The sequence below is a fragment of the Silene latifolia genome, chromosome 1 (assembly GCF_048544455.1).
Source record: "Silene latifolia isolate original U9 population chromosome 1, ASM4854445v1, whole genome shotgun sequence".
NCBI lineage: Eukaryota > Viridiplantae > Streptophyta > Magnoliopsida > Caryophyllales > Caryophyllaceae > Silene > Silene latifolia.
In genome coordinates, this window is record NC_133526.1 from 13749161 (window position 1) to 13776734 (window position 27574).

Below are 27574 nucleotides of genomic sequence, written 5' to 3' on the forward strand. Positions count from 1 at the left end.
ATGGAAAACGAAAGCCGAACGAAGAAGAATTTTGCAAAGACGTTGAAGCTAAGTTCACCCCCTATGTTGGTCGAAATTTCGGAAATAGAGGAAGCAGTGACATTTTATAGAATTTATGCTGTTGCTTGTGGTTTTGATGTGCGTAAGTACACGACTAAGAGATGGCGTGGAGGGGAGATCAAATCTAAACTGTTGGTTTGCAACCGGGAGGGGTTCAAACATAAGGGACAATTGGAGTGTAGTGGCGGCCAGGACTCAGGTAGGAGACACAAAGTCAGGCGTGTTGGTTGCAAAGCGAGGATTAGGCTATTCGTGATGAATGGGAAATTACGAATTGACAGATTCCACAGTGGCCACAACCATGAACTCGTATCAGCCAGAGATAGAGAGTTTCAAAAGTTGGCATGCAACATAACAGACTATCACAAAATGATAATCCTTTATAATTCAAGGGTGAGTTGATTGAAATTACACTTTTCTTGATTAAAATTACACTTGTTTATGTTATAATTTCACTTTATTTTGTTAGAATTACATTTTGGTCATCTAAAATTACACTTTTTGCGTCTACAATTACATTTTTTCTTGTTAAAACAACACTTTTCTTTTTTTGAACTTATACATTTGTATATGTTTGAATTATGTTTGTGTTGATTAAAATACGTACATCTAAAAGATTGTCTATAATCAACAGCTAAAGATAGGAGCTACGAAGACTTACAAAATTTTGAAGGAACATGTTAATGGGTTTGAAAACATCGGAGCTAGTTTGAATGATTTTAAGAACTTTCACAGAGATGTGAAATGCTACATTCATGAACGGGACGGTCAGATGTTCGTGGACCACTTTAAGGAATTGGCTGTTATTAGACCAGGGTTCTTCTTTGACTACGATGTTGATTCTGACGGTAGCCTTAGTAAAGCTATATGGGCCGACGGAATCGCTAGAAGGAACTACTCAGTTTTTGGGGATGTCGTGTCCTTCGATCCGACGTATTCCACCAATAAGTATGACATGTCCTTCACACCTTTCACCGGGGTTGATAATCATAAACGATCAGTCACTTTCTGTGGAGCGCTTGTTGCTCATGAAGATGAGACTCGTTTAAATGGGTTTTCACCCGTTTTCTGGCTGCGATGGGTGGCAAAGAGCCTAAGTACATTATCACCGATCAGGATCCTGGAATTCTTAAAGCGGTGCCATTGGTGTTCAAGACAGCGCGCCACCGATATTGTATGTGGCATATCATGAACAAGGTGCCAAGCAAGTATGGAATGACGAGAGATGATTATTCAGTGTTTCTAAAGAAATTGAATGCCATAATATGGGATGAAGACATTGAAGCGGCAGAGTTCGATGCAAAATGGGAAGAAATTGGCAGGGAACACAATGTTAATAACATTGACTGGTTCCAAGAAATGTACGCTAAAAGGAAGCAGTGGGTTATGGCTCATCGTAAGGACCTAGATATGGGGGGGGGGGGGGGGGTGTTATGAGGACAACCCAAAGATAAGAGAGCGAAAATAGTTTTTTTAAGAGATTTGAGAGTAAGTCCTAACATTAGTTGAGTTTTCGATGCGTTTTGACAGCGATGGACCAAAAAAGACACACACAAACAGTTGACAACTCGTAATGAGACACACTTTCCTTGTAATATCAACGCATCTAGCTATCGAAGTGCACGGGGCGCAAGTGTACAGCCATAAAGTATTCGAGGAATTTCAAGAAGAGGCCAAGTGCTCAATCGGTACTTGTAAAAGTAGAGGATTCACTGAGTGTGGCTCTTTAGAGCTGACCATTGTAAGAGATGCAAACAAGGACATAAATTATGAGGTCACATACTACCCAGGTATCATTCTGTAGCATTTGTTTGTTAAAATTATACTTTTATCCGTTAAAATTATACTTTTGTTGATTAAAATTACACTTAGGGTTGTTAGAATTATACTTTGGGATGTTAAAATAATACTTTGGGTTGCTAAAGTTATACTTTAAGCCATTAAAATTACACTTTTGTTCATTAAAATTACACTCTGGGTTGTTAAAATTATAAATTAGGTTAAAATTATACCGTGTTGTTAAAGTTATACTTTTTTCCGTTAAAATCACACTTTTATTGATTAAAATTACACTTTTGTGTATTACAGTCACACTTTCTTCTGACTGATTTAACTAACATATTACTCTATATTGTTGAACTAGATACATTGAAAGCCACTTGTAGCTGCAGAATGCTTGAGGGGAAAGGCATTCTTTGTCGGCATGTCATATGGATTTACTCGTCAAACGGAGTGAAGATTATTCCAGAACAATGTGTTGTTAAAAGATGGTGTAAAGATGCAAGGTTGTCTAAAATGTTCGATTGTAATGGTGAAGCAACTGAGGACGTTGATATAATAGATGGAAAACAAATAGCGATGTCAGTAATGTGGTCGGAGATTCATCAGACAGTTGGTATGCTCATGGGCAAAATGAAGAATGATGTCGACAATTTTTCTAGTCTAATTAGACAGTTTAAGGATAAACTTTCACCATTAGGATCACCATTGAATAAACAACAACAGTTGGAGAAAATTCTTGGATGTTCTCCTAGTCAGGAGATAACCATTTTGCCGCCCAAGAAATCCAAGAACAAGGGGAGCGGAAAGAGAATGTTGTCGATGAAGGAAAAAGCAGTTGCTTTGGCAAGGAAGCCAAAACGTATGTGTAAAAATTGCAAGCGATTAGCTAACCATGACAAAAGGAACTGCCCTAACCCATTCGCAGAGTACCCACCATTGTCGCAATCGTCAGTACCCTCGTCGAAAGAAGAAGAAGAAGAAGAAGAAGAAGAAGAAGAAGCGGAAGAAGGAGAAGAAGAAGAAGAAGAAGAAGAAGAAGAAGAAGAAGAATGCATCTTAGAATAATCAATATAATACCTAATAAGTAGTACATTTTTTTGGGTATGTCTACACAAAATACGAGGTACAACATGATGTTTCGTATTGTGTTTAGACATCAAACTGCCAGGAAGGCAACTGGCCGCCTTTGGTATTACAATGTATTTTGTTGAAGTATTTTTTATTGGACGAAACAGTTATAATGTGCTAAACCAGAACGTTGAATTTTGATAAATAGGGGGAAGTTAGTAGGACGTGTGTGTGATGTTTTGATTGACAAGCTGCATGCATGCTAATACCCTATGAGTGATAGGAGCAGAGAGGTAATTATTTTAGCCATTGGAATATTATTATTAGTTGCTTTTTTCTTTTAATCTAAGTCATTCAATAACATGATCTAAGGGTAGACAAATTTTATTATTTTCATATTGGCACCAGAATTAGAGCTATAAATAATAAATAATGAATAATATCTCATATATGATTTTCTGATTTTTTTTTGTTATCATTTGATTCATAGAATAACAAAAAAAGATATTTGATTCCGAGGATATATATTATCAAAAAAAATATATTGACTATATCTTATTGACTTTCTAAAATTATCTAAATATTAAGTTAATATATATTTAAGTCTATGACATTGACTTTCTCAAATAATATCTCATATAATTTGTACTGAATATTTTTTGTTATCATTTGATTCCGAGATTATTGTGTATATCTCTTTGACTTTCTCAAAATATTTTAATAGTAAGATAATTATTTTAATAGTAAGATAATCCTAACAAATATTCACAAAAAAAAGATATTACTAACAATTCATATTTCATATTTGATTTTATTTGCTATCATTTGTTTCTGAGAATATCAAAAAAAAAAATTATTGAGTATTTATCATTGTCTTTCTCAAATGATCTAAGTATTAAGTCAATATATTTTTTTCTATCATTTGTTTCTAAGAATTATCAAAAAAAGAAGATATTACATGAATATTGTGTTGTCATAAAATGTTTTTCCTTCGTGCATGTCATGGTTTACATGAATAACATGTTTTTAACTTAAAATAGGTTATCTAATTTGAATGTTTTAAATAACCAAAGAAGTACGTTAAAAATAAAAAGTTAAGAGAAATCGTTATGCAAATTGTTATTATTCATTAAGTGTGAAAAATATAATGGAATGCAAATTGTAGTAAAATATCCATGATGTAGACTATATAATCAATTCTTCACAAACTGTCAAAAATCTCCTTATAAACTACGTTAGTTGTCATATTAGAAATCCCCGCATCTTTGTCGCAAATGAGGACCTTGAAACGGCAACGTATAGTTGTCCGTGGCTAAAGACGGGCTTAGGGAGATACAACCCTACATGAGCAAGAGACTGTCCCTGACTTTTATTAATAGTCATTGCAAAACAAACAGTCAAAGGGAATTGTCTTCTCTCAAACTTAACTGGAAACTTATTAATGTCTGAAGGGGTTAATGTGATTCGAGGGATATAAACGCTGTCACCCATATTGCTTCCAGAGAGTATGGTTGCTTTAATCACACGCTCCCCTAAACCAGTTACCACAAGCCTTGTACCACTACACAGTCCATTTGCTTGATCAATGTTTCTAAGCAACATGACTATAGCCCCAACCTTTAGTGTTAGAACGTGATTAAGAAGTCCTGAACATCTTATTGTGTTCAAGAACTCCGTGGAGTATAGATCTTGTCTCCCTAAATTACCTTCATCTTTGCTTATTTGGTCAGAACTCAAATAAATCCGCTCATCTGCCTTAATTTGAGACAATATATAATCATTCACAGTCTCAACTATATCGTGAGTTGGAGCAAGGACTGCCCTCTCACAAAAGTATTTTGCATTCCCCAAATTTTGAACCAAAGATGGATATGTTCTTTTGACTATGGAGGCAATTGGGTCACCATCTTCCTTTATGGGTATGTCATCAGGAAGCTGTAAATCAACATTACCATCATTTTCTTCTCCGGCAGTCCCATCTCCAACCTTTAGGATCCATTTAGCGAACTCTCGTAACTCTTGTACATCAGCCTCTGAACTTCCTTGTTGTAGACGCATATTTCTTGTAAGGCGCAGTACCTGATAAATTTATATAGAATGAAATTAATACGTAGCTAATAATAATCATAATATGAATTATTTAGGGAAAATATTTGCAATTTGTTGAAGTGATATAACAATTACCTTGCATTCACTCCATAAATAATGATATGTGCCTTTTATATAGTCTTTTTAGCCTATTTTAGCACGTATTTCCAAGTACTTTTGTACTGTTTATATCGCATTTTGCCCCCGAATTGGCTACTTCGGTTCGTTTTGTCTATTTTGTAGGAATGAACGTAAAAGTAGTGGGATCGAGCCATTTTCGTCCTTTTTGCATGCATTTTGAGGAGACGGGATTTTCCAGAGTGAGATACTTTATTGGAATGCGTGAAGGCACGGTTTACGAGGCAGTCGGGCACGAGTATAGGCTGATTTGAAGGAAGAAGACTCGATCGAGTGGCTTTACTACTCGATCGAATGCTTTTTATAGCCTGGGTTGATCGATCGAGCACTTTTATACTCGATCAAGAAGTGTTGAAAAGAGGTTACTCGATTGAGTAACTATTCTACTCGATCGAGTAGTTTTGTTGGAGTTTTGCTCGATCGAGTGGATTTATTCTACTTGATCGAGTGGTTTCTGTTGGCGTGGGCTTTAATTAGCCCGTGAGTTGTTTTAAGTTGATAAACTTAGTTTATTTTCTATTTAAGCATTACTTTACTAGGTCATTAGTCACGCTTCTGAGTCACCCTTTTAATCTGACTATGTTTATTGGCCTGCTATGAACAGTAGACTACCCTGACGAGGACGAAAGTTAAGTTAGTGGTATTTTAGGATAGAAAGTGGAGCGAGAGGACCTTTCCATATCCGTCTCGCAGTAATTTATCTAATTTGTTTACAGTTGAGTCACTGTACTACCGTAGTGAACCGAAATCCTGACATGTCCCTCCTTATTTGATAGTTTATCATCTTTTCCTGCCTTTATGTAGATACCTCATTTCTGCACCTCTCGCAAACCACCCGGTGATGATTGGGCCGCATGTTTGGTACGCGGAACGATTTATGACAGTTCGTAAGTTTATCGTCAAACGATTGCTCAAACATTAATGTCTACCTCTTAGTTGTCATATACGTGCTGATACGGTCGTTTTGACAGTAATTAGAGTATATTTGGAGTCCGGGCCTAAAACCGTCTTCATTTTTTGATAACCGTTAAATCCCGAGTCAGAATGTTCTGGAATGTTCCGGATATTTCTATTCCATATTTTATAAATATTTCACAATCTTTATCCTTTGGTAAACAATTTTCCGTAATATTCATACAAAATATTAAGGAAAACCAAAATATTCCGTCCTACCATAACTTAAACACGGAAATCTTTCTTCCGCAGGAGAAAACCACTTGGGAACAGACGCAGCAGGTGCTGCGCCTCTTCCAAGAGACGCAGTGGCTGCTGCGCCTCTTCCCAGGCCTTTTTCTGCGTAATTTTCGTATCTTTTTCATATCTTTCGGAGATTCACTTCCAAAGACTCTCCGAAACCTTAATTCCTTCACGTGATTAGTATAAAAAAAAACCTTCGCTCCTCATATTTCTCACGCGAGTGTCCGCCCTTCTCTTCTCCCTTTGCATTCTAGACCTTTGTTCTTACTTTTTGGCATCTACGTGCTTGAATATTCGACCACGTAAGCTCGGATCCTTCTGAGTACCAGCCTCGTTTGCATGACCGACCAATTTGACCAACTCCACAATCAATCAACTTAGTTAATCTAATCGTTTTCCTCTTACGAGGGCACTTTCATATTTGCATTATAGTTCGAGTCGAGCATCGCTAATCGATAACTTAGTCCTTCTCGTTTCGTCAAACATGTAAGCCTGAGGGTGTAAATCTCTCTTTTATTATTGTTCTTTACTTTTTGTATCATTAATGTAAGGTTTATATCGAAAATACTTATTAAAACCGATTTCTAAAACCGTACTTTAAAATCTCTTTTTTGCGGATTTCCAGAAGACAGACCGTCGAGAAAGGATGCAGCAACCGCTGCGCCTCTTCGAAGGAGCGCAGTGCCTGCTGTGCCTCTTCGTGAGGTTGCCGCAGTTCCTGCTTCCTTTCTTCTTCCTTCGTCCTCTGTAATTCGTTCGTGTTTATTTGTTTCGTTTGTTTCCTGTTAATTCTTTGACATAATAGCTTATCATCTCACATGTATATTAATCATCATCATTAACATGTTTAATTCGTCATTAAATTCGACTTAAATCCCTTATAATCTCATATTTGCGGGTTTTCATCATTAAATCCAATCCGGGTTGTAGGAATTCGGTTTGTTCATATCGGGTTTCTGGAATTCGATCCTTGATATATTTTCCACCTGTTATTCATGATATTCGTCATTAATTTGTCATTAATTCATCATGTTTAGTCTATTTTATTCACTCATGTCACTAATCAATCATTCTTCCATGTAAATAATCCATTTGCATCCGTCTCATCCATGTTTTGTTGCTTTTATGACTATCAATAACATGTAAATAACCTGATAATCACTTTCATCCGAGTAAATATCGTAATCAATCCTTAAATTAACCAATTAATATTAACGATTTGCGCTTCAAAACTTCACACCCGAACTCACCCTTGGAACAGACGCAGCAACTGCTGCGCCTCTTCCAGAGGGCGCAGTCCTGCTGCGCCTGTTCCAGGTTGAGTTCTGTCTCTGAACTCCGTTGTTGCTTGACCTAGTTTAATTAGCTTACGCATAATGGACTATTAATCGTATTATCACCTTCTGATTTGTTCGTTATTTCTCTCTTTTATTCGTTTTCTCAAATTATCCGTTTTAAAGGTATTTTCGACATAAATCGCTTAATCCATTGTAATTATTGTAATTTTATTTTATTGTATTTATCATATTTCTTGTATCATTTGTATGTTTTCACGTGTAATTGAGCATTAAATCCTACTTCGACATTAATTGTATGTTAAATTACGTGTCCACCGAGTTAGTATTAATTCTCACATGTTAGGATTAAAACTTGGATGTTGCATTGTATGCATATAATCGACGATATATCGAGTATAGACAATTTCCCTAATCATTAGTAGAGGCCGCTATCGAGGCGGGCGGGATTAGGTGTTCGATCAAAAGAGCTTCCTAATACGTACCCTCACCCCTTACTCCAGATCTCTCTGAACACCCGTGTTCATTGACATCCACGAGAGTCATTCTAGACATAGAATGCTAAGGGTAACGATTGCTTGGTGTTCATGTCTCTACTTTGTGTCTTGACATGGCACGAGGTATTCGAACGGTTCTAATTTCCCATAAAAATTGGTGGCGACTCCAACAAAATGCAAACGCTTGTTCTCTTCCTCCCAAGCGCCCCCATGGGCCCCCACTGTCCACAGTTTGGCGACTCCGCTGGGGATAATACACTTACGTGTAGCCAAAAGGGTGAAACTTGAACAAGGTTATGGAATAGTTTATACAAGATAATTGTCGGTTTTCATAACTTGGTCTTCCTAGACCGTTTCATTCGGCCTTCCTAGGCCCAACCCAACCCATTCGACCAATCGTCCGGTCTAAACGGCCCTAATTCTTATTTGGGCCTAAGGATGGATAGCGATTGACGTCATCCATACCATGATGCTTACTCTTGTTTGTATCAAGGGCCTTCACTACTTGAGGAAATGGACTAGGAATCGGCCTTACTCTTGTTTGGTACGAGCCTCTCCACAGACTTCGGGTTTGATGGTTCGGTATGACAACCCACCCTTTAAACCAAAACCCTTTTAAAAGCACTCAGCATCCCGTTATAATGCTTGTATAAATATTTATACCTTACGTGATCACCATTTCTAAACGAAACCATGACGATTTTTGCAAAAATCAAAACCCTTTTTTTAATCAAAATTTCGAAAAGGGCCATTCGATTAGCGCAAAACCCAGTCGAAACTCTGTCCGTTTGTCGAGTCAAAATTCGGGCCACACGCCCATTTCAAAACCTCATTTTGAGTCCACTCCTACGACTACACTATAGTTGACTAGGATACACATTTTCCAAAACTTTGTCCTTTCTTCAAAGCTCACTCAACACAAGTGGCACACACCCACTTCACGAGTCAAAACATTTCTTCTTTTAGCAAGTGTGTTAGAATGGTCGATCGTGTTTTGATTCGTCATCGATCTCTTATCCAGTTTTCAAGATGCCTAGAACCAGCGACACGAACCTCAACCAACTTCAAGATGGTAATGATCGAATCCTAGCCGCGCTAGCCCAAATCCAAGTTACTCAAGACCAAGTGTATGATCGCCTTGACACCATCGAGTGTCGGATCTACGCCGTAGAGGGGAGATTGCCTCCTCACGAAAGTGAAGTAGTAGGTGACTTCGCAAGTGAATCCAAGGACGAAAATCCTCCCATGGGACTAACTGTAGCTGAGAAAAGACTCCAATACTTAGAGGAGCAATTGATGTACCTTAAAGGGGATGACATTTATAGGGAGAATAATCGCAAGTATGAGGCCGTCAACTCCAAATTGCCAACCAACTTCAATATGATGGATATCCCTAAATTCAAGGGGCACGAAAACCCTTTGAACCACATCCGTGCCTTCAAGGATTACATGTCTATCAAAGGCATAAAACCCGAGATGTTCTTAAGGATCTTTCCTTCATCTCTTGACACCATCCCAAAACAATGGTTCTACTCTTTAGAACACAAGAAGATCGCTACATGGGAAGATGCCGCGATCGAATTTGCTAAGCAATACGCTGATAATGCTGAGATCCAAGTTAACATGCGCACTCTAGAGGTTCTTACCCAAAATGACAAAGAAGGATTCACCGACTTCCTAAGTAGGTGGAGGAAGACTAGTACCCAACTAGTTGAACGCCCGGATGAGGCTACCCTTGTGGAGAAGTTCGTGGATAATCTCAAACCCATCTATGCCAATCATTTGAGATACCAAAACATCAAGACTTTCAAGGACTTAACCGTACTAGGGACAAGGATTGAAGATGACATCCGTAAAGGGCTCTTGTCCAAAACGGTAGGTCGAGGATACCAAGGCTCAACTAGTTGTTCATACGGCTCCACTAGCAAGACTGATGAAGTTAACCTTCTCGAGCCATCCAAGAAAAGTACCCCACCAAGGAAATTCACAAATCTTGGGGACACTTACTCCAACGCTCTAAAAAGGTTAATGAAACAAGGCAAACTCCAACCCATTGGACCTACTCCCGAACGCGAAAAGAAATCCAAATTCTGGGACGAAAACTCGTACTGTGAGTACCATAGGGGCAAGGGGCATGACCCAGAAAAATGCTACAAATTGAAAAATGTGCTTCAAGACATGATTGAAGATGGTCGACTACCAATACCGCCGGGAGGTAAACCCAACAACACTCAGAATCCTCTTGGAGTTCTAGTGATTACAAGTGACGAATCTACCTTAGATTGTTCACACCTCATTTCTCCAATTGAAGATGAGATCCATGCAATCAAGAGTGAGGGGTTCTACTCTACTATCTCCCCTACCATTTCCAACTTCATCACATGGGCAAGGAGTGTGGATAGACAAGTTTGGGAATTAGAAAATGTGGTGACAACTTTACATGATCCCAACGCAACACCTAAGGAGCATGTGCCACTAATCTTCTCTCAAAACGTTACTATGCAAGAAATAGTCGCCGTGGTTGATAAATTAGTCGACCAAATCATACGACTAGAAGATGAAATCATGAAAATGAGGGAACTAGCTACGATCAATGGAGTATGGGCCGATGATGATGAGGACGAGTACCTCATTGAAAACTCCCTAGTCAAGGAAATAGTCCAAAATGGTGAAGACCAAGATGTGGACCATCTAACTCATTCGGGGCGTCCATATCAAAACACTACTCAAAATGGTCCAACCAACGTTGTCACACCAAATGATAACGAAGATGACTCCACTGACCATTTGCTCAAGCAATTACAGAAGACAAAGGCTGATCTTTCAGTCTGGCAATTAGTAGCAAGCTCATTCCCACATCGCCAAGCTTTACTGCAAGCTTTGGCCTAAATGCTAAATGTAGCACATAACTCGACACCCGAAGATGTAGTCAACTTGGTCTTCCAAGAATCACCGAAGCTAAGTAATCCCATTACTTTCTCAGACGAAGATTTGCCACCTTTTGGCGCTAGTCACAACTTAGCTCTTTACATCACTGTCATTTGTCTAAAGAAAAATGTGCCAATGTCCTTGGTAGATGATGGCTCTGCGGTCAACGTCATACCCCTCAAAACGGCATACAAATTAGGCATGAAAGAGTCAGATTGGACCCCTACCAATCAAGGTATTCGCGCATATGACGGTACACGACAAAAGGTAGTAGGACTTGATAACCTAACCATAGCCACATGGCCAATTGAGCGAAAGGTTAACTTCCAAATAGTGGACATTGAAGCTTCCTTCGACATACTTCTAGGAAGACCTTGGAGTCACGCTTCCAAAGCGGTAACATCCACCCTTCATCAGAAGATCAAGATCCCACTAAATGGCAAAGTGGTGACGATCACTTCGTCACCCATCAAGGCAATAATCGAAAAGAAATCAAACAATCAAGTCCTTGCAGACCCAGTATATGAACTTTGGGGCTTCCAAAGCATAAGGTGTCATAGAAAGCGAAATGACACCCTTATACTATGATCCCTACTCCAACTTGGTGGTCAACCACATACTCAAATTCCAGGGATACTTCCCTGGAATGCCTTTGAACCCTATTCGAAGAAACACCTTCGCACCATACAAGGAAGGCAACTCAAAGAGGATACCACTTGGACTAAGGTACAAACCCACTAAAGAAGAGGTTCTCGAGATGCTTGCTCAAGTTCAAAACCGTAAGTATGTAGGAGTCCAAATGCGACCGTATCTCCCTACCCTAAATGGGTACTTTGTTAAGGAAGGAAGTCTAGAACTCTTTCACGGATTTCCCGAGCCTTGGCATTATCTCTAGAGGAAGCTAGCCGGAATCGAGATCTTTCACGATTGCTACTTCATCCCTCCAGAAACGGTTCCTACCGTCAAAACCCGTCAAGCACCTTGCTTAGACGAACAAGCTGTTAGTCTATTGTTCGGAGAAGATCGATTCATTAGAGCCGCGCAGGATGAGATCATTACCATGATACTTCAGGACGATCACTTCAACCCTACCGCGTTAATCACAGAAACTAACGCGAATCAGCAGAAAGGATGGAGAAAATCAATCAAGTGGACCAACAATCAAGGAAGACTCTTCAAGCTCACCACTGGAGAAGGAGAGATGTTCAAAGGAGAACCAGAAGACGATGAGTTCGAATCGGAGTCGGAGTCAGAGTCGGAGTCTAGAGAAGTCACTAAGGAGTCACCTCCTGTCGTCATCCCCACTCCCTTTATTTCTCCTAGTTTAGCCTCGAGTAGTAACAGTAGTTCGGGAAATGTCCCAGCCACTGTCCCTTTGCCGCCACTGACCACAGATCAGATGGCTTCTTTGTTTCAACTTTTCTCAAACTTTAATATGAATAAATCAGGTTCTGCTTACTCTTTGTGTTATCTTGAGTGCAATTCTGTTTACGATGATACTGAGGATGACCAAGACTCAATCGAAATACCTCCCTACGTAGCCAAAGACATACTACAGGAAGGGGAAGGGGGACCAGTAATAGAGGATACCAAACCTATCAATGTAGGAACCGAACTAGAACTCCAAGAACTTAGGATATGGACTACCTTGAGCTCTACCGAAAGGGCCGATTTCATAGACCTCCTAAACGAGTTCAAAGACGTTTTCGCTTGGTCCTACAAAGACATGCCAGGGATCGACAGGGATATCGCCGAACATAGAATCCCGATTAAGCCAGGTTTCAAACCTGTAAAACAGAAGCTTCGACGAATGAGAACGGAATGGGCTCTCAAGATTAAGGAAGAAGTTGATAAGAAATTCAAAGCCGGGTTCATCAAAGTTTCCGAGTATTCTGACTGGGTAGCCAACATAGTACCTGTACCCAAAAAGGATGGGAGAATCCGCGTTTGTGTTGATTTTAGGGACTTAAACAAAGCAAGTCCTAAAGATGACTTCCCTCTACCACACATCGACATATTGGTGGACAATACTGCAGACCACGCATTACTATCCTTCATGGATGGATATGCGGGCTATAACCAAATTAAAATGGCCATAGAAGACATGCATAAGACCGCCTTTGTCACTCAATGGGGAACCTATTCCTATACGGTCATGCCGTTTGGGTTGATCAACGCCGGAGCTACATATCAACGCACTGCAACTACACTCTTACATGACATGATGCACAAAGAAGTTGAGGTATACGTTGACGACATGATTGTCAAGTCCAAGGATAGAGAGGGGCATATTGCGAACCTTCGCAAATTTTTCGCAAGACTACGAAAGTACAACATGAGGCTTAATCCTCAAAAGTGCGCATTCAGAGTAACGTCTGGCAAACTCCTGGGATACGTCGTTAGCCAACGAGGTATAGAGATAGACCCTTCCAAGATCAAGGCGCTGATCGAAATGCCACAACCTCAAACAGAAAAATAAGTCAGAGGATTCCTAGGGAAAGTGCAATATATAAGTCGATTCATATCGAAACTCACCATGATTTGCAAGCCTATCTTCAAGAAGCTCAAGAAAATAGACCACACCATGTGGGATGATGATTGTCAAAAGGCATTTGACTGAATCAAAGAGATATTGGCTAAACCACCAGTGCTCATGCCACCTCTACGAGATCAGCCTATCTTCAAGAAGCTCAAGAAAACAGCCATGGGTGCCATGCTAGCTCAAACTGTAGGAAGTGAAGAAAGGGCTATATACTACCTTAGTAATAAGTTCTTGGAGTACGAGTGTAAATACTCACAACTTAAAAAGACATGCCTCACTCTTGTGTGGGCAACGAAGAAGCTACGCCATTACATGCTTAGCTACTCCGTCAAAATATACTCTAAAATGGATCCAGTCAAATACCTCTTCGAGAAACCCGTCCTCAACGGACGCTTAGCAAGATGGACTTTAATGCTCTCAGAATTCGACCTCAAATATGTGCCTCTGAAAGTTATAAAAGATCGCGCCATCGCCGAATTCTTCGCAGAAAATCCCATCAATGACGCACAAACGATAGATACTTGGTCATTTCCGGACGAGGATATACTCCAAACTGATGTAGACTCCTGGGACCTTTACTTTGATGGAGCATCAAAGTTAAGAGGATTTGGAATAGGAGTGTTGCTCATTTCTCCTGAAGGGGAGCATACACCAATCGCTGCCAAACTCGACTTCGAGGTGACAAATAACGCTACAGAATACGAAGCTTGTCTCATTGGACTACAAGCGGCAGTGAGCTTAGGCATTAAAAACCTCCGAGTACATGGGGATTCATCCCTGATCATCAACCAAGTTACGAGATCTTGGAAAATCCGAAGCGAAAGCCTAGCATCATATCAAGCTAGAATAGACCAAGTTGCCCAATTCTTTGATCACGTGACATATCTACACCTACCTCGGGAAGAAAATCAATTTGCAGATGCTCTTGCAAAACTCGCATCTTTGATTAATATGCCAGACGACATGGTGGAAATGCCTTTGTGCATCGAACGACGGTCAGAGCCAGCTTATGTCCACCAAATCACGGATGAAGAGGAAATCGCGCAGGAACCCTAGTTCCAAGCAATCCTGAATTTTAAGCTCAATGGTACCTATCCTCCTGATATGGACAAAAGGGGACAACGTGTTATACGCCTACTAGCTTCCCAATACGTTCTCATGCAAGGAGAATTATACAAAATAACACCTCTTGGTGTAATCCTACGTTGCCTTGATCATTCACAGGCACGAAAAGTGATGGAAGAAGTCCACGATGGAGAATGCGGTCCTCACATGAGCGGGCCCATGATGTCAAAGAAAATCACACGTTTGGGGTATTATTGGACCACAATGGAATCCGATTGCATCAAATACGTGAGACATTGCCACAATTGCCAAATCTTCGGGAATGTACAACACGTCCCTCCTTCATTGCTCTATACGATGACATCTCCTTGGCCATTTTCTGCCTGGGGAATTGTGGACAGCGGGCCGCCCACGGGGGCGCTTGGTGAGAAACGGGGACAAGCGTTTGCATTTTGTATGGAGTCGCCACCAATTTTTATGGGAAATTGGAACCGTTCGAATACCTCGTGTCATGTCAAGACACAAAGTAGTGACATGAACACTAAGCAATCGTTACCCTTAGCATTCTATGTCTAGAATGACTCTCGTGGATGCCAATGAACACGGGTGCTCACGGAGATCTGGAGTAAGGGGTGAGGGTACGTATTAGGAAACTCTTTTGATCGAACACCTAATCCCGCCCGCCTCGATAGCGGCCTCTACTAATGATTAGGGAAGTTGTTCGTACTTGATATATCGTCGGCTATATGCATGCAATGCAACATCCATTGATTAATCCTAGCATGTGAAGAATTAACTAAGTCGGTGAACAATTAATTAGCATACAATTAATGTCGAAATAGAGATTTAATATTGATTACATGTGAAAAGCATACAAACAATAAAATAAATACAATAACTATAAATTACAATAATTACATTGAGATAGGCGATTTATGTCGAAAATACCTTTAAAACGGATAATTTGAGAAAAAGGAATAAAAGAATAAATTAAAGAATAAAATTAAAGAAATAAACGAACAGAAATTAGTGATATTACGGATATTAGTTAATTAATACGTAGACTAAATAACTAAGTCAAGGCAGAAAGGGAGTTCAGAGGCAGAGCTCAACCTGGAACAGGCGCAGCAGGGACTGCGCCCTCTGGAAGAGGCGCAGCAATTGCTGCGTCTGTTCCAAGGGTGAGTTCTGGCTGTGAAGCCGGAACTGCAAATCGTTAATGTTAATTGTTAATTTTAAGGATTGATCAGATTATTTGACTCGGATGGAAGGGATTAACAGGTTAATTACATGTGAATGATGGTCATGAAAGCGATAAACATGAATGAGACGATGCAAACGGATTATTTACATGAAATAACGATTAATGAACAAATTAAACTAACTAAACAAATTAATTTAGACTAAACATAATGAATGATGACGAATTAATGCATAAACAGATGAAAATATATCAATGATGAATTCCAAAAACTCAATATGAACAATTTGAATTTCTAAAACCCGAATTGAATATTAATTACAAAAACCCGCAAATATGAATTATAAGGGATTTAAGTCGAATTTATGACGATTAAAACATGTGGATGAGTGATGAATTATATACATGTGAATTATTGATGATGAAGAATTTAAGGAAAACGAATGAAAACAAATAAACAAAGACGAATTACAGAGGACGAGGAAGAAGAAAAGAAGCAGGAACTGCGGCAGCCTCACGAAGAGGCGCAGCAGTTGCTGCGTCTTTTCTTGACGTCTGTCTACTGGAAATCCGCAAAAACAGGTTTTAAAGCACGGTTTTAGAAATCGGTTTTAACGGTGTTTTCGACATAAATCTTACAATGGTGATTACAATAAATAAAATACAATAAATAAAAGAGAGATTTACACCCTCAGACTTACATGTTGACGGAACGAGATGAACTAAGAAAATCGACTAGTGAATGCTCGACGCGAATGCAAAGAAAGTGCCCTCGTAAGAGGAAAACGATTGATTAATTAAGTTGATTGAGTGTAGTTGGTCAAATTGGTCGGTCATGCAACGGGGAGGCTGGTACCCGGAAAGATCCGAGCTTACGTGGTCGGAAGTCCAAGCTCGTAGGTGCCAATTAGTAAGAACGAAGTCTAGAATGCAAAGGGAGAAGAGAAGGGCGGACACTCGCGTGAGAAATATGAGGAACGAAAGCTCCTATTTATACTAATCACGTGAAGGAATAGGGTTTCGGAGACTCTTTGGAAGTGAATCTCGGAAAGATATAAAAAAGATACGTAAATCATGCAAAGAAGGGCCTGGGAAGAGGCGCAGCAGCCCATCGCGTCCCTTGGAAGAGGCGCAGCCGCTTGCTGTTTCCCGGAGGTTTCCTCTCTTTGAAGAAAGATTTCCGTGTTTGAGTTATGGTAGGACGGAAATAATTCGATTATCTTTTGAATATTACGGGATATTATTTGCCAAAAGATAAAATTTGTGAAATATGGAATAGAAATATCCGGAACATTCCAGAATATTCTGACTCGGGATTTAACAGTTATCAGAAAATGGAGACGGTTTTTGACCCGGACTCCGAATGTACTCTAATTACTGCCAAAACGACCGTATCAGGACGTAGATGACAACTAAGAGGTCGTCATTAATATTTGAGCAAACACTTGACGATAATCTTACGAGCTGTCACAAATCGCTCCGCGAATCAAACATGCCGCCCAATCATCACCGGGTGGTTTGCGGGAGGTGCAGAAACGAGGTGTCTACAGAGCCCCCACTTTGACTGAGGCTTGGACAAGGCGAAAGTCAAAGTATAGCCATCAGGTCAATCGAAGATTACAACCTGACGACTATGGCGACGCGAGGCGGCTCAAGGGGTCTGAGCCAAGGACCTATCGTCGGGAACATTTTAGAGTCTGTCGACTATCGGGGAGGGTCGTTTAAAGTCCATTAGACTACGTAAGGAAGCTCGCCAGCCATAAGAAGAGACCATACCTGGGACTTCTTCTCGAGATGCTTTCGGAGGTGCATAGGAGCTAAGGTTTGAGCTTGGGAGCTAAGGGTAAGACCTAAAAGTTATATAAGGATTGGTGCTAGGGTGTGGGACCCTAAAGGAAAGCATTGACGGGAAGGAGGCCAAATATGAGCTCAACCTAGAGGTAACTAAGTTTTGGGTATAGGAACTTCTGGAGAACGACACCCTGTCGGACTCCGCGGGGAAACAAGAAATATCGAAAGCAGCAGGATGTCGGTAGAAACTGCTGGGGAAAAATCCGCTTGCGTTGGTCTCAAACGAACTCTGGCAAAAAAACTTGACGTTGAATCTGCTTGCGTCGGTCTCAAGCGAACTCTAACTGGGGAAATATTGACGACTAGGAACATCTTGATCGTCGTGGGAGAAATCTTGAGTGAGCAGTACTGCAAAATACTACTGCGCCGGACAAAATAAATTGAGCAATACTGCAAAATACTGCTGCACGGGATAAAATGGATTTGGACAATACTGCAAAATACTGTCGCGTAGGATAAAACGCGGGCCGGAACGAAAGAAAATCGTCGAAACGGACCAAAAGAATACAATAGCGTTGAAGAAGAGGCGCACCAAAGATGGGCCCACAAATAACGAACTCATAACGAATTTTTGAAAATTCGTACGGAGGGAACATATGGAAGAGGCGCAGCAAGAGCTGCGTCCCTTGGGAGAGGCGCAGCGCCTGCTGCGTCTTTTCCCCAAATTGGCTATTTCCGCGTAAAAACGCGAAATCAGAAGGTTTATTTTCATTATTTCGAAATACATTTCCTCCAATTCTTCTCTCAAATCTCCACCATTTCCGTCGAGGTTGGATTCAAAATCTTGCATTAAACATGACTAATCGAGGTATGTGTCTTAATCTTGCATTAATCATCCGTATTTGTCGAATTTTGAGCCGCGAGAATTAGGGTTTTCGACCCTTTGGATCGAAAATTTGGGGCTTTTCCCCCAAATGAATTTGCTTTGCCAAATTGATGCTAGAAGTGGATATTAGGCAATGTTAGGAACATAACCATGTATTTACTTCGAATTTTCATCGAGTTTTGAGCCCTTGAGAGAATTTTGAGACGGTTTTACAGCTGAACCGTAAATTGCTTCGAAAATAGCCTTAGGATTGTCCATTGGCGATGAAATTTGATATTTGGGATCCTTGGATGATGGGTAAACTTCCTGTCATCTCGAAATTTTGGTTCGTGACAACTTTTTCAGGGCACCTTTCTAGGGCATAATCGCCGTTATAACGAAATGCTGCCGAATTTTCGACTCGAACCTGGAACTAGGCTTTGACTTGGACTTGACTTGACCCAATTTATCACATGAGTGATTGGGTTGGCGGGAATATGACCAAAGATGGCCAGAAAGGACAGTTTTCAGGGCTCTGGAGGCTCGAAAACTTCTTAACCAAGGCTTGCCGTCAAGTGACGCGGCCTAAATTTACTTTAATGTCGCAGGTGATGAGGCTTCTTCTTCTGGGAGGACTCCCATGGAGATAGACGCCAGTGCGGTTGAGGAGGCTTTGGAGCAGGCTTTCACCGATGCGGTGATGGCCACTGGAGACGAGGCACACGAGGAGGTGGAGGAGGAGGAGGCCCCGAGACGGGCCAACGTCAGGCGAGGAGGTCGTCAGCTGAGAGGAGCTCCTGCGTGGGCTGAGACCTGGGAGAGTAGGCACCTCGTGCGGGCTGCAGAGGGTCACCTGTCCCACAGGACGGTGAAGAGCTTGGTAAATAAGAATTCACTACTCATCACCTATTCTCTTTTATTCTTTTTATCCAAACTTCTTGCCAAATTCATTCAAAACTAAAGATAGCTTTGTTTCAAATCATTATAGGAGGCCGGGAACATCAGGTCGTTCTCGGGTTACACGACAGCGATGGAGCACTACGAGCGGCTGTCGGCGGAGGAGAGGGCCATGATCGAGCGCGGAGCGTTTGGTCCTCTGGTTCAGGTCTGGAGGGATATCGTGAAGAGGAAGTTGCGGGCCAACCTTAGCCTGGTCCGTGCTTTCTTGGATCGATTCTGGGATACGACTTCCACGTTTCACCTGCCTTTTGGTGAGGTGGGAGTTACTCTAGAGGACTACGGCATGATTTCTGGTCTGCCGTGTGGGACCGAGGAGATGGTGTGGCCGGAGACTGCTATGAGAGCGGATTCGGCCGAGGCGAGGAGATTGATCGGCTGGAACCTGTCGCCGAAGGCTGTTGCTGTGCCGGGCTTGGTACCCAGTACCTATGTCCGAGACTACTTTGCGGGGAAGACCCCGGAGCTGGTGACGATCGATGGGAGGGAGACTGCTCCCCCTCCTTGTACAGCTGAGCAGAGGGCTCGTCTGTGGCTTTGGTGATTCTTGTCTTTGATTTACCTCGGAGACAAGGGCGAGAGGCTATCGACGAAGCTTCTTCCCTTTCTTTCTGACCTGAGTTCCTTAGGACGCTGGGACTGGGTCACTGCTGGTTTTGCGGTCCTCATCCGCTTCATGAGGGCCATGGTTCGTCCGGAGTTGATGGAGAAGGGGACTTCTCCTGGCGCTGTCGGACCTGGACTACTGTTGGAGGTATGAACCTTCCCTTAGACCAAAGTAAATTCCTTTCTTTATCGAATCACGAAAGATCGTTATTGATTATCTTGTTTTATAGGCATGGGTGTACTCTTACTTCCCGAGTCTCGCGCCGAAGAGGACAGAGCCGCTGGAGAAGGCCTATCCCGTGGTGAGGGATTGGGTGATGTGCAGGACGAAGAGCAAGCGCTCCTCTCACAATGTCTACCGGCGGGATGTGAACGCCCTTCAGCTGAGCAGCGTGAGTATCCCACTCGTATTTACATCTCTTGTACTTTGCTTCTATTTGATCATAGGAATGATCTTTGCCTTATCTTGTCGCAGTGGGTGCCCAGACCTTGGGTGGAGTACGCTGGAGCGCCTCCTTTCGTTGCTGAGGTCCTTCGACCTAGGAGCCCGAGTCGGCTGCTGTTGTGGACGTCGATGGGTCCTGTGTGGTATCTGAGCGAGCGTTTGGCTCGTCAGTGCTCTCGGGGCGCGTTGACGGTTCCCATTGACCCTCCGAGGACGATGTTCAGGGAGCCTACTGAGGCTGAGAGGGAGGCGGACCTGGCTGGTGCCAGCGGCCACGACCTTCTTCTGCCTGGCGAGGACTACTCGGCGTTCCTTTACGGGAGGTTGGCGTACTGGCCAGTAGTGGTGAGCGTCCTTTACTTTTCTTGATTTGATTTTGAGAATTACGATGAAAGATCATCGATTAATGAGAGCTATTTGTCTTTGCAGGAGGTCGAGGCGGCGGGCATCGAGCCCCCAGTGTACCCCGAGACTCTTGAGTACACTGACGCGACTGGGAGGACGACGATCTCCGAGTTGCGTGACTTTGACGTAGGCGTGACGGATCTTTGGCCTGACGACAAAAGATCGATTCGGAGGGTGAGCCTCCAGCTTATATACCTTTCGTGTAAGAACACATTTGATTGAACTTGTTCACTTTACTGAGAATTTCTTTTGAAATGCAGGCCGCGCCATCTCGGTTCGTGGCACTATGGAGGGTGGCCAACCGGCTACGAGCTACTGCCATCGAGGCACTCGTCGGTGGTCGAGGTCGTCAGGTACGAACCTCGTTTGATTTCTTTTGATTTTTGATTTTCAGTTTTGTTTTGATTGACATGAGCCAATTTGTTGTTTTTACAGGGTGACCGCGAGCTGGAGCGAGAGTTGGCCCAGTCTCGGGAGGAGACGGCTCGCTTGTCGAGGGAGCTCGAGTTTCGGGACGCCGAGATTGCTGCTCTTACGGCGAGGGTTGCTGAGTTGGAGGGTGTCCATCAGTAGTTTGGCGTAGTTTTGTAGACTTGTACATCTGATTTTGAACATTTTTGGACTTGTTTGGGGCGCAAGCTCTCAGTTTTCTCGGACTTTGGACTTTGTTCGGGGCGCAAGCCCCCAGTTTGCTTGTACATTTGTATATATGATGGCCTGAGTGCCTTTGCTGCTGGGTTGTGTTGCTTGTACCTGCAGGTTAGTTCTTGAAACGGTTTGGTAGACAACGGTTTACGCCGTCATGCTGCCGAAATTTACATGGAAATCACGCAGTAGCATACATTTTATACACATGGCCTTAATTAGCGCAAAAAGAGACTCAAAAGGATACAAAAAGTGCAAAAATGCAAAAATTTTGTCGGAAATGACCGGACGGTAGGGAGGGTTACCCCCTAAAAAAAGGAAAAATAGAAATCTGTAAGTGTAGAAATGAAAATGTTGAAATGAAAACAAAAGAGAATTATTTCCTAAAAAAAGAAATTAAAATGAAATTTATGAAATTTAATTAAAATGAAATTTTATTTCCTAAGAATAAATAAATGAATTAAAATAAAAAAGAAGAATTAAGTGCGATGAAAATGGCGAAGGTGTCGACGTCGCCTCGAAATGCGTGCCCGCGAATTTAGGAAGCTTGAAACATGGTAAACTGCTCGTATTTACCAAAATAAAATCCCGTAGGAACAGGAAATTAGTCGTTATAGAATTAGGAAAGATCCAAACGCGGAAATCACAGAAAATGAGCCTGGGGAAGAGGCGCAGCATGAGCTGCGTCGCTTTGAATAGGCGCAGCAGGAGCTGCGCCTGTTCCCAAGTTTGTCTCTCCTTGCGGATTTTGGAAACAGCAATTAGTATAAATAGAAGCGTCGACGAGGCTTTAAATCATATAATTCTTCCGTCTTTTCTCCGTTAATCTCATAAAAACTCCCAAAATAAATTTTCAAGAGAAAATTTGTCATCATGAACACTTTGGAGGTCCGCTTGAAGGAATGGACCAATGAATTTTCGAATGTCGAGAAGCACGATATGGGTGCTCATAACCTTGGGTCTCTATTGAGTTTGAAACTCATTAAGGTTGTAAAACCGTTCTTGGATGCTTATCTTGACTACTGGGACCCAAATTGTCATGTTTTCGCGTTCCCAGGTGGTGATATTTGTCCTTTTCCGGAGGAAATTGCTGCTATTGGTGGGTGGGATCCCGAGCACTTACCCGCTATTCCTTCCACTTCACAAGGGTATAAGACCAAATTCAGAGACTTGCTTGGATTGACTAGACTCGAGGTGGATCGCTTGGTTACCCCGAAAGGCGTGAGAATGCTGGACTTTGTAGACCGATTCATCAATAGAGCTGACCCCACAGTCTCTTATGTTGCTAGGAGGAGAGCATTTGGCTTCTGTTTGCTGCATGTGTATGTCTTTCATGGACATGTTGATGAAGATTTGCGAGGTGATCCCCGTCTTTTGGGTCTTATCGAGCAAATGGAGCTGCGCAGGAGCCCAGCTTGCTTGTGTTTAGGGGAGATTATTTTGGGTTTGGATAATAGGAAATCCAACCGCGATCTTCCACTTTCGGGGAGTCCCGTCATCCTACAGGTAAAAGACACCTCTTTTTTTTTTCGTTTTTTTTTTCTTTTTTTTTTTCGTTTTTCGTTTTTTTTTGTTTTTTTCGTTGGGTGTCTAATTTCTGCTTTTGGTAGGTTTGGCTTATGGAACGGCTCCGACTGCTCGAGCCCCCAGTTCATGCACTTTCCTATCATTCCCGTATGATTGCGATGAGGACGCGGTTGTACATGGTGGACTTCACCCGGGTCTGTGACTATTGGAAGAACAAGCTGAAGAATGATGATGGCCCGTTGATTAGGTGGGTCGTACCGTGGTGGCATCTCAAGTCTATCACTGGCGTGTCTTCTTTGGATCCCACTAGGTCCGTGCGCATTCCGGGATTGGAGTTCATGGTATGCATCTTTCCGGAGAGATTGATGAGGCAAGTTGGGCTGAAGCAGACTATCCCGAGGCTTGATACCGTTCCGCAGACTGCTGTAGCGCTTACCACCGAGAGCCGAAGAGAGTGGGCCATCAAATGGGCCCAAAGGAACATGTGGTTCTTGGGCTTCTCCGCCAACGCTTTGTGGGTGTCAGATTCCTATCTGAGGTGGAGAAAGGCTGCGACTTCGGAAGAACGCGAGAGACTGAGGAAACGCGAGCCTGTCGACTACAAGGTGCGCGAGGGAGAGAAAGAGAAGGAGAAGCATCTGACAGAAGGAGAAGAAGAAGCTGGATTTCAGGTCATTCATCCTTCGAAGAAATCAAAGACTACTCCTGTTGCGGAAATGGTGGTTGGTAAGAATGGAAGAGTCAGGCCTCGAGAAAGACCGTTGGTGATTAGGTCTGAGGTGGTGCAAGAGCGTCTGGCTCGAGGTCGTGACAAGAAGTATGACAAGAATGACAAGGGCAAGGGGAAGATGGAGGAATAGCCCGAGTCCTTATTTATTATTTGATTATTATTATTATTGTTATAATAAAAAGGAGGGATTTTTAGAATCCTAGCCTATTCTATTTTTTTATTATGTAACGTACTATCATTATTAGAAAATGAATGGAATAAAAAAAGGTTGAATGGTTAAGAAACCGCTGTGATTTTCTTTTATTATTCTTGTCGAATTTCAAATGCAATGCAAATGTCCTTCTATTTACATTTTAGGTATATTGGGTTGAATCCGGTGAAGGATTGCCTACGTATTCACTTAAAAAAAGCGAAATCAAACCCTTGCGCGTAGTTCGAGTAAATGTAAAAGAATAATTGTTCGAAGCAAGAGCTTGTAATGAACATAGAAAATAAGCATGAGCTTTTGTTTGTTCTCAAGGTGCGAATTCAGTTTATTTGGTGATATGAGGATGACAGTCTTGTCAAGATGCAAGAGCATAGTGACACTCAGCTTATTTCAGCTTGGCCAGGGGCCGTTTATTTAGTACCAAAAGAGCGACACATGGGTTTACGCGAGGCGCGTTTTTGTCCTATTCTAGGCATAGTATCGTTTCAGTTGGTCGAGGTTTGTGGGGTTCGAAAACTCATTCCCATCTAGGTCTGTGATCCTAACCGCACCGCCTGGGAGTATGGATTTGACTAGGTATGGTCCGGCCCAATTAGGTTTGAATTTTCCCCTTGGGTCGACAGGTAAAAGAGCTCTAACCGATTTGAGTACTAAGTCTCCTTCTTTGATGTTTCTTGGCCTAACTCTTTTGTTGAAAGCTCGTTTGATACGTGCTTGATATGTTTGGACATTATGTAAGGCGCGTAGCCTACGTTCATCCAGGAGGATGAGTTCTTCATATCTATCTCTCTTCCAATCGGCTTCAGGGATTTGACTTTCGAGTAGAATACGTAAGGATGGTATTTCTAGCTCGACTGGTTGTACGGCCTCCATGCCGTAGGTCAAATAGAAAGGAGTAGCCCCAGTGGGCGTCCTAACTGATGTACGATATCCCCATAAAGCAAAGGGTATCTTGCTTGGCCAATCTCTATAGTTGTCAGTCATTTTCTTGAGAATTGTGACAACGTTCTTGTTTGCCGCCTCTACCGCGCCGTTAGTCTGTGGTCTATAGGGCGAAGAGTGGTGATGCTTAATCTTGTATTTGGCTAGCAATTGCTCGGTTTCGGCTTGGAAGTGTGACCCATTATCGCTGATGATCTCATGTGGGCAACCATATCGACAGATGATGTTGTTCTGTATGAATTTTGCCACATTTTTAGCCGTAAGAGCGGTGTAAGAAGCCGCTTCTACCCACTTGGTGAAATAGTCAATTGCTACTAGAATGAAACAGTGACCTCCTGTTCCGGCTGGGGTTATCTTTCCGATTATGTCAATTCCCCATGCGGAAAATGGCCAAGGAGATGTCATCGTGTATAGCAACGAAGGAGGGACATGTTGTACATTCCCGAAGATTTGGCAGTTGTGGCAATGTCTCACGTATTTGATGCAATCAGATTCCATTGTGGTCCAATAATACCCTAGACGTGTGATTTTCTTTGCCATCATAGGCCCACTCATGTGAGGACCGCATTCTCCGTCGTGGACTTCTTCCATCACCTTTTGTGCTTGTGAATGATCAAGGCAACGTAGGATTACACCAAGAGGTGTTCTTTTGTATAATTCTCCTTGCATGAGGATGTATTGGGAAGCTAATAGGCGTATAGCACGTTGTCCCCTTTTGTCCATATCTGGTGGATAGGTACCATTGAGCTTGAAATTCAGGATCGCTTGGAACCAGGGTTCCTGTGTGATTTCTTCTTCATCGGTGATTTGATGGACATAAGCCGGCTCTGACCGTCGTTCGATACACAAAGGCATTTCTACCATGTGGTCTGGCATATTTATCAAAGATGCGAGTTTCGCAAGAGCGTCTGCAAATTGATTTTCCTCCCGAGGTAGGTGTAGGTAGGTTACGTGGTCAAAGAATTGAGCCACTTAGTCTATCCTAGCTTGATAGGGTGCGAGGCTTTCGCTTCGGATTTTCCAGGATCCTGTAACTTGATTGATGATCAGTGATGAATCCCCATGTACTCGGAGGTTTTTGATGCCTAAGCTTACTGTCGCTTGCAGTCCAATGAGGCAAGCTTCATACTCTGCAGCGTTGTTTGTCACCTCGAAGTCGAGTTTGACAGCGATTGGTGTATGCTCACCTTCAGGAGAAATGAGCAACACTCCTATTCCGAATCCTCTTAAGTTTGATGCTCCATCAAAGTATAGATCCCAAGAGTCTACGTCTGTTTGAAGTATATCTTCGTCGGGAAATGACCAAGTGTCTATGGTTTGCGCGTCGTTGATAGGATTTTCTGCGAAGAATTCGGCGACGGCGCGACCTTTTATGACTTTTAGTGGCACATATTTGAGGTCGAATTAAAGAGCATCGAGTCCACCTTGCAAGACGTCCGTTGAGGACGGGTTTCTCGAAGAGGTATTTGACTGGATCCATTTTGGAATATATCTTGACGGAGTAGCTAAGCATGTAATGACGTAGCTTCTTCGTTGCCCACACAAGAGCGAGGCATGTCTTTTCGAGTTGCGAGTATTTGCACTCATATTCCAAGAACTTCTTACTTAGATAGTAAATAGCTCTTTCTTCACTTCCTACGGTTTGAGCCAAAGATAGCACCCATGGCGCTTTCGATTCTTGTGAGATATAAACCAAGAGGTTGATCTCGTTGTGGTGGCATGAGCACTGGTGGTTTAGCCAATATCTCCTTGATTCGGTCAAACGCCTTTTGACAATCATCATCCCACATGGTGTGGTCTGTTTTCTTGAGTTTCTTGAAGATAGGCTCGCAAATCATGGTAAGTTTCGATATGAATCGACTTATGTATTGTACCTTTCCTAGGAATCCCCTGACTTCTTTTTCTGTTTGAGGTTGTGGCATTTCGATCAGAGCTTTGATTTTTGAGGGATCTATTTCTATACCGCGTTGGCTAACGACATATCCTAGGAGTTTTCCGGATGTTACCCCAAATGTGCATTTCTGAGGATTAAGTCTCATGTTGTACTTCCGTAGCCTTGCGAAGAACTTGCGAAGATTTGCAATATGTCCCTCTCTTTCCTTGGATTTGACGATCATGTCATCTACATATACCTCAACTTCTTTGTGCATCATGTCATGTAGGAGTGTAGTTGCGGTGCGTTGGTATGTAGCTCCGATGTTGATCAATTCGAATGGCATTACTGTATAGCAATAGGTTCCCCATTGGGTGACGAAAGCGGTCTTGTGCATATCTTCCATGGCCATCTTGATTTGGTTATAACCCGCATACCCATCCATGAAGGATAGTAATGCGTGGTCTGCAGTATTAACCACCAATATGTCAATGTGAGGTAGAGGGAAGTCATCTTTCGGGCTCGCTTTGTTTAGGTCCCTGAAGTCAACACAAACACGGATTCTCCCATCCTTTTTGGGCACAGGTACTATGTTAGCTACCCAGTCAGAGTACTCGGAAACTTTGATGAACCCGGCTTTGAATTGCTTATCAACTTCTTCCTTAATCTTTAGAGCCCATTCTGTTCTCATTCGTCGAAGTTTCTGTTTCACAGGTTTG

The 27574-nt window shown here is 42.2% G+C and overlaps 2 protein-coding genes and 1 long non-coding RNA gene across 3 annotated transcripts; 2 read left to right on the plus strand and 1 right to left on the minus strand.

Annotated features, from left to right (window-relative positions):
* LOC141640832 (uncharacterized) lies at positions 1 to 3964 on the plus strand. The gene is made up of 5 exons (XM_074449513.1): positions 1 to 259; positions 876 to 1157; positions 1671 to 1850; positions 2204 to 2584; positions 3951 to 3964. The coding sequence occupies exons 1-5, from the start codon at positions 1 to 3 to the stop codon at positions 3962 to 3964; spliced, it is 1116 nt and encodes a 371-aa protein (XP_074305614.1).
* Positions 3965 to 4152: 188 nt separating this feature from the next.
* LOC141640836 (uncharacterized) lies at positions 4153 to 4968 on the minus strand. The gene has a single exon (XM_074449516.1). The coding sequence runs from the start codon at positions 4966 to 4968 to the stop codon at positions 4153 to 4155; it is 816 nt and encodes a 271-aa protein (XP_074305617.1).
* A 16222-nt stretch (positions 4969 to 21190) lies between these two features.
* On the plus strand, positions 21191 to 21663 carry LOC141651659 (uncharacterized). The gene is made up of 2 exons (XR_012546907.1): positions 21191 to 21283; positions 21366 to 21663. It is a non-coding gene; the product is annotated as an uncharacterized LOC141651659 (long non-coding RNA).
* Positions 21664 to 27574: the final 5911 nt, after the last annotated feature.

Excerpts from the sequence above, each read along its gene's own strand:
- LOC141640832 (XM_074449513.1), top strand. The coding sequence starts at position 1 with ATGGAAAACGAAAGCCGAACGAAGAAGAATTTTGCAAAGACGTTGAAG. Across the intron at positions 1,158-1,670 it reads ATGGGTGGCAAAGAGCCTAA|CTATCGAAGTGCACGGGGCG; the intron begins GTACATTATCAC and ends CAACGCATCTAG. Across the intron at positions 1,851-2,203 it reads TGAGGTCACATACTACCCAG|ATACATTGAAAGCCACTTGT; the intron begins GTATCATTCTGT and ends TTGTTGAACTAG.
- LOC141640836 (XM_074449516.1), bottom strand. The coding sequence starts at position 4,968 with ATGCGTCTACAACAAGGAAGTTCAGAGGCTGATGTACAAGAGTTACGA.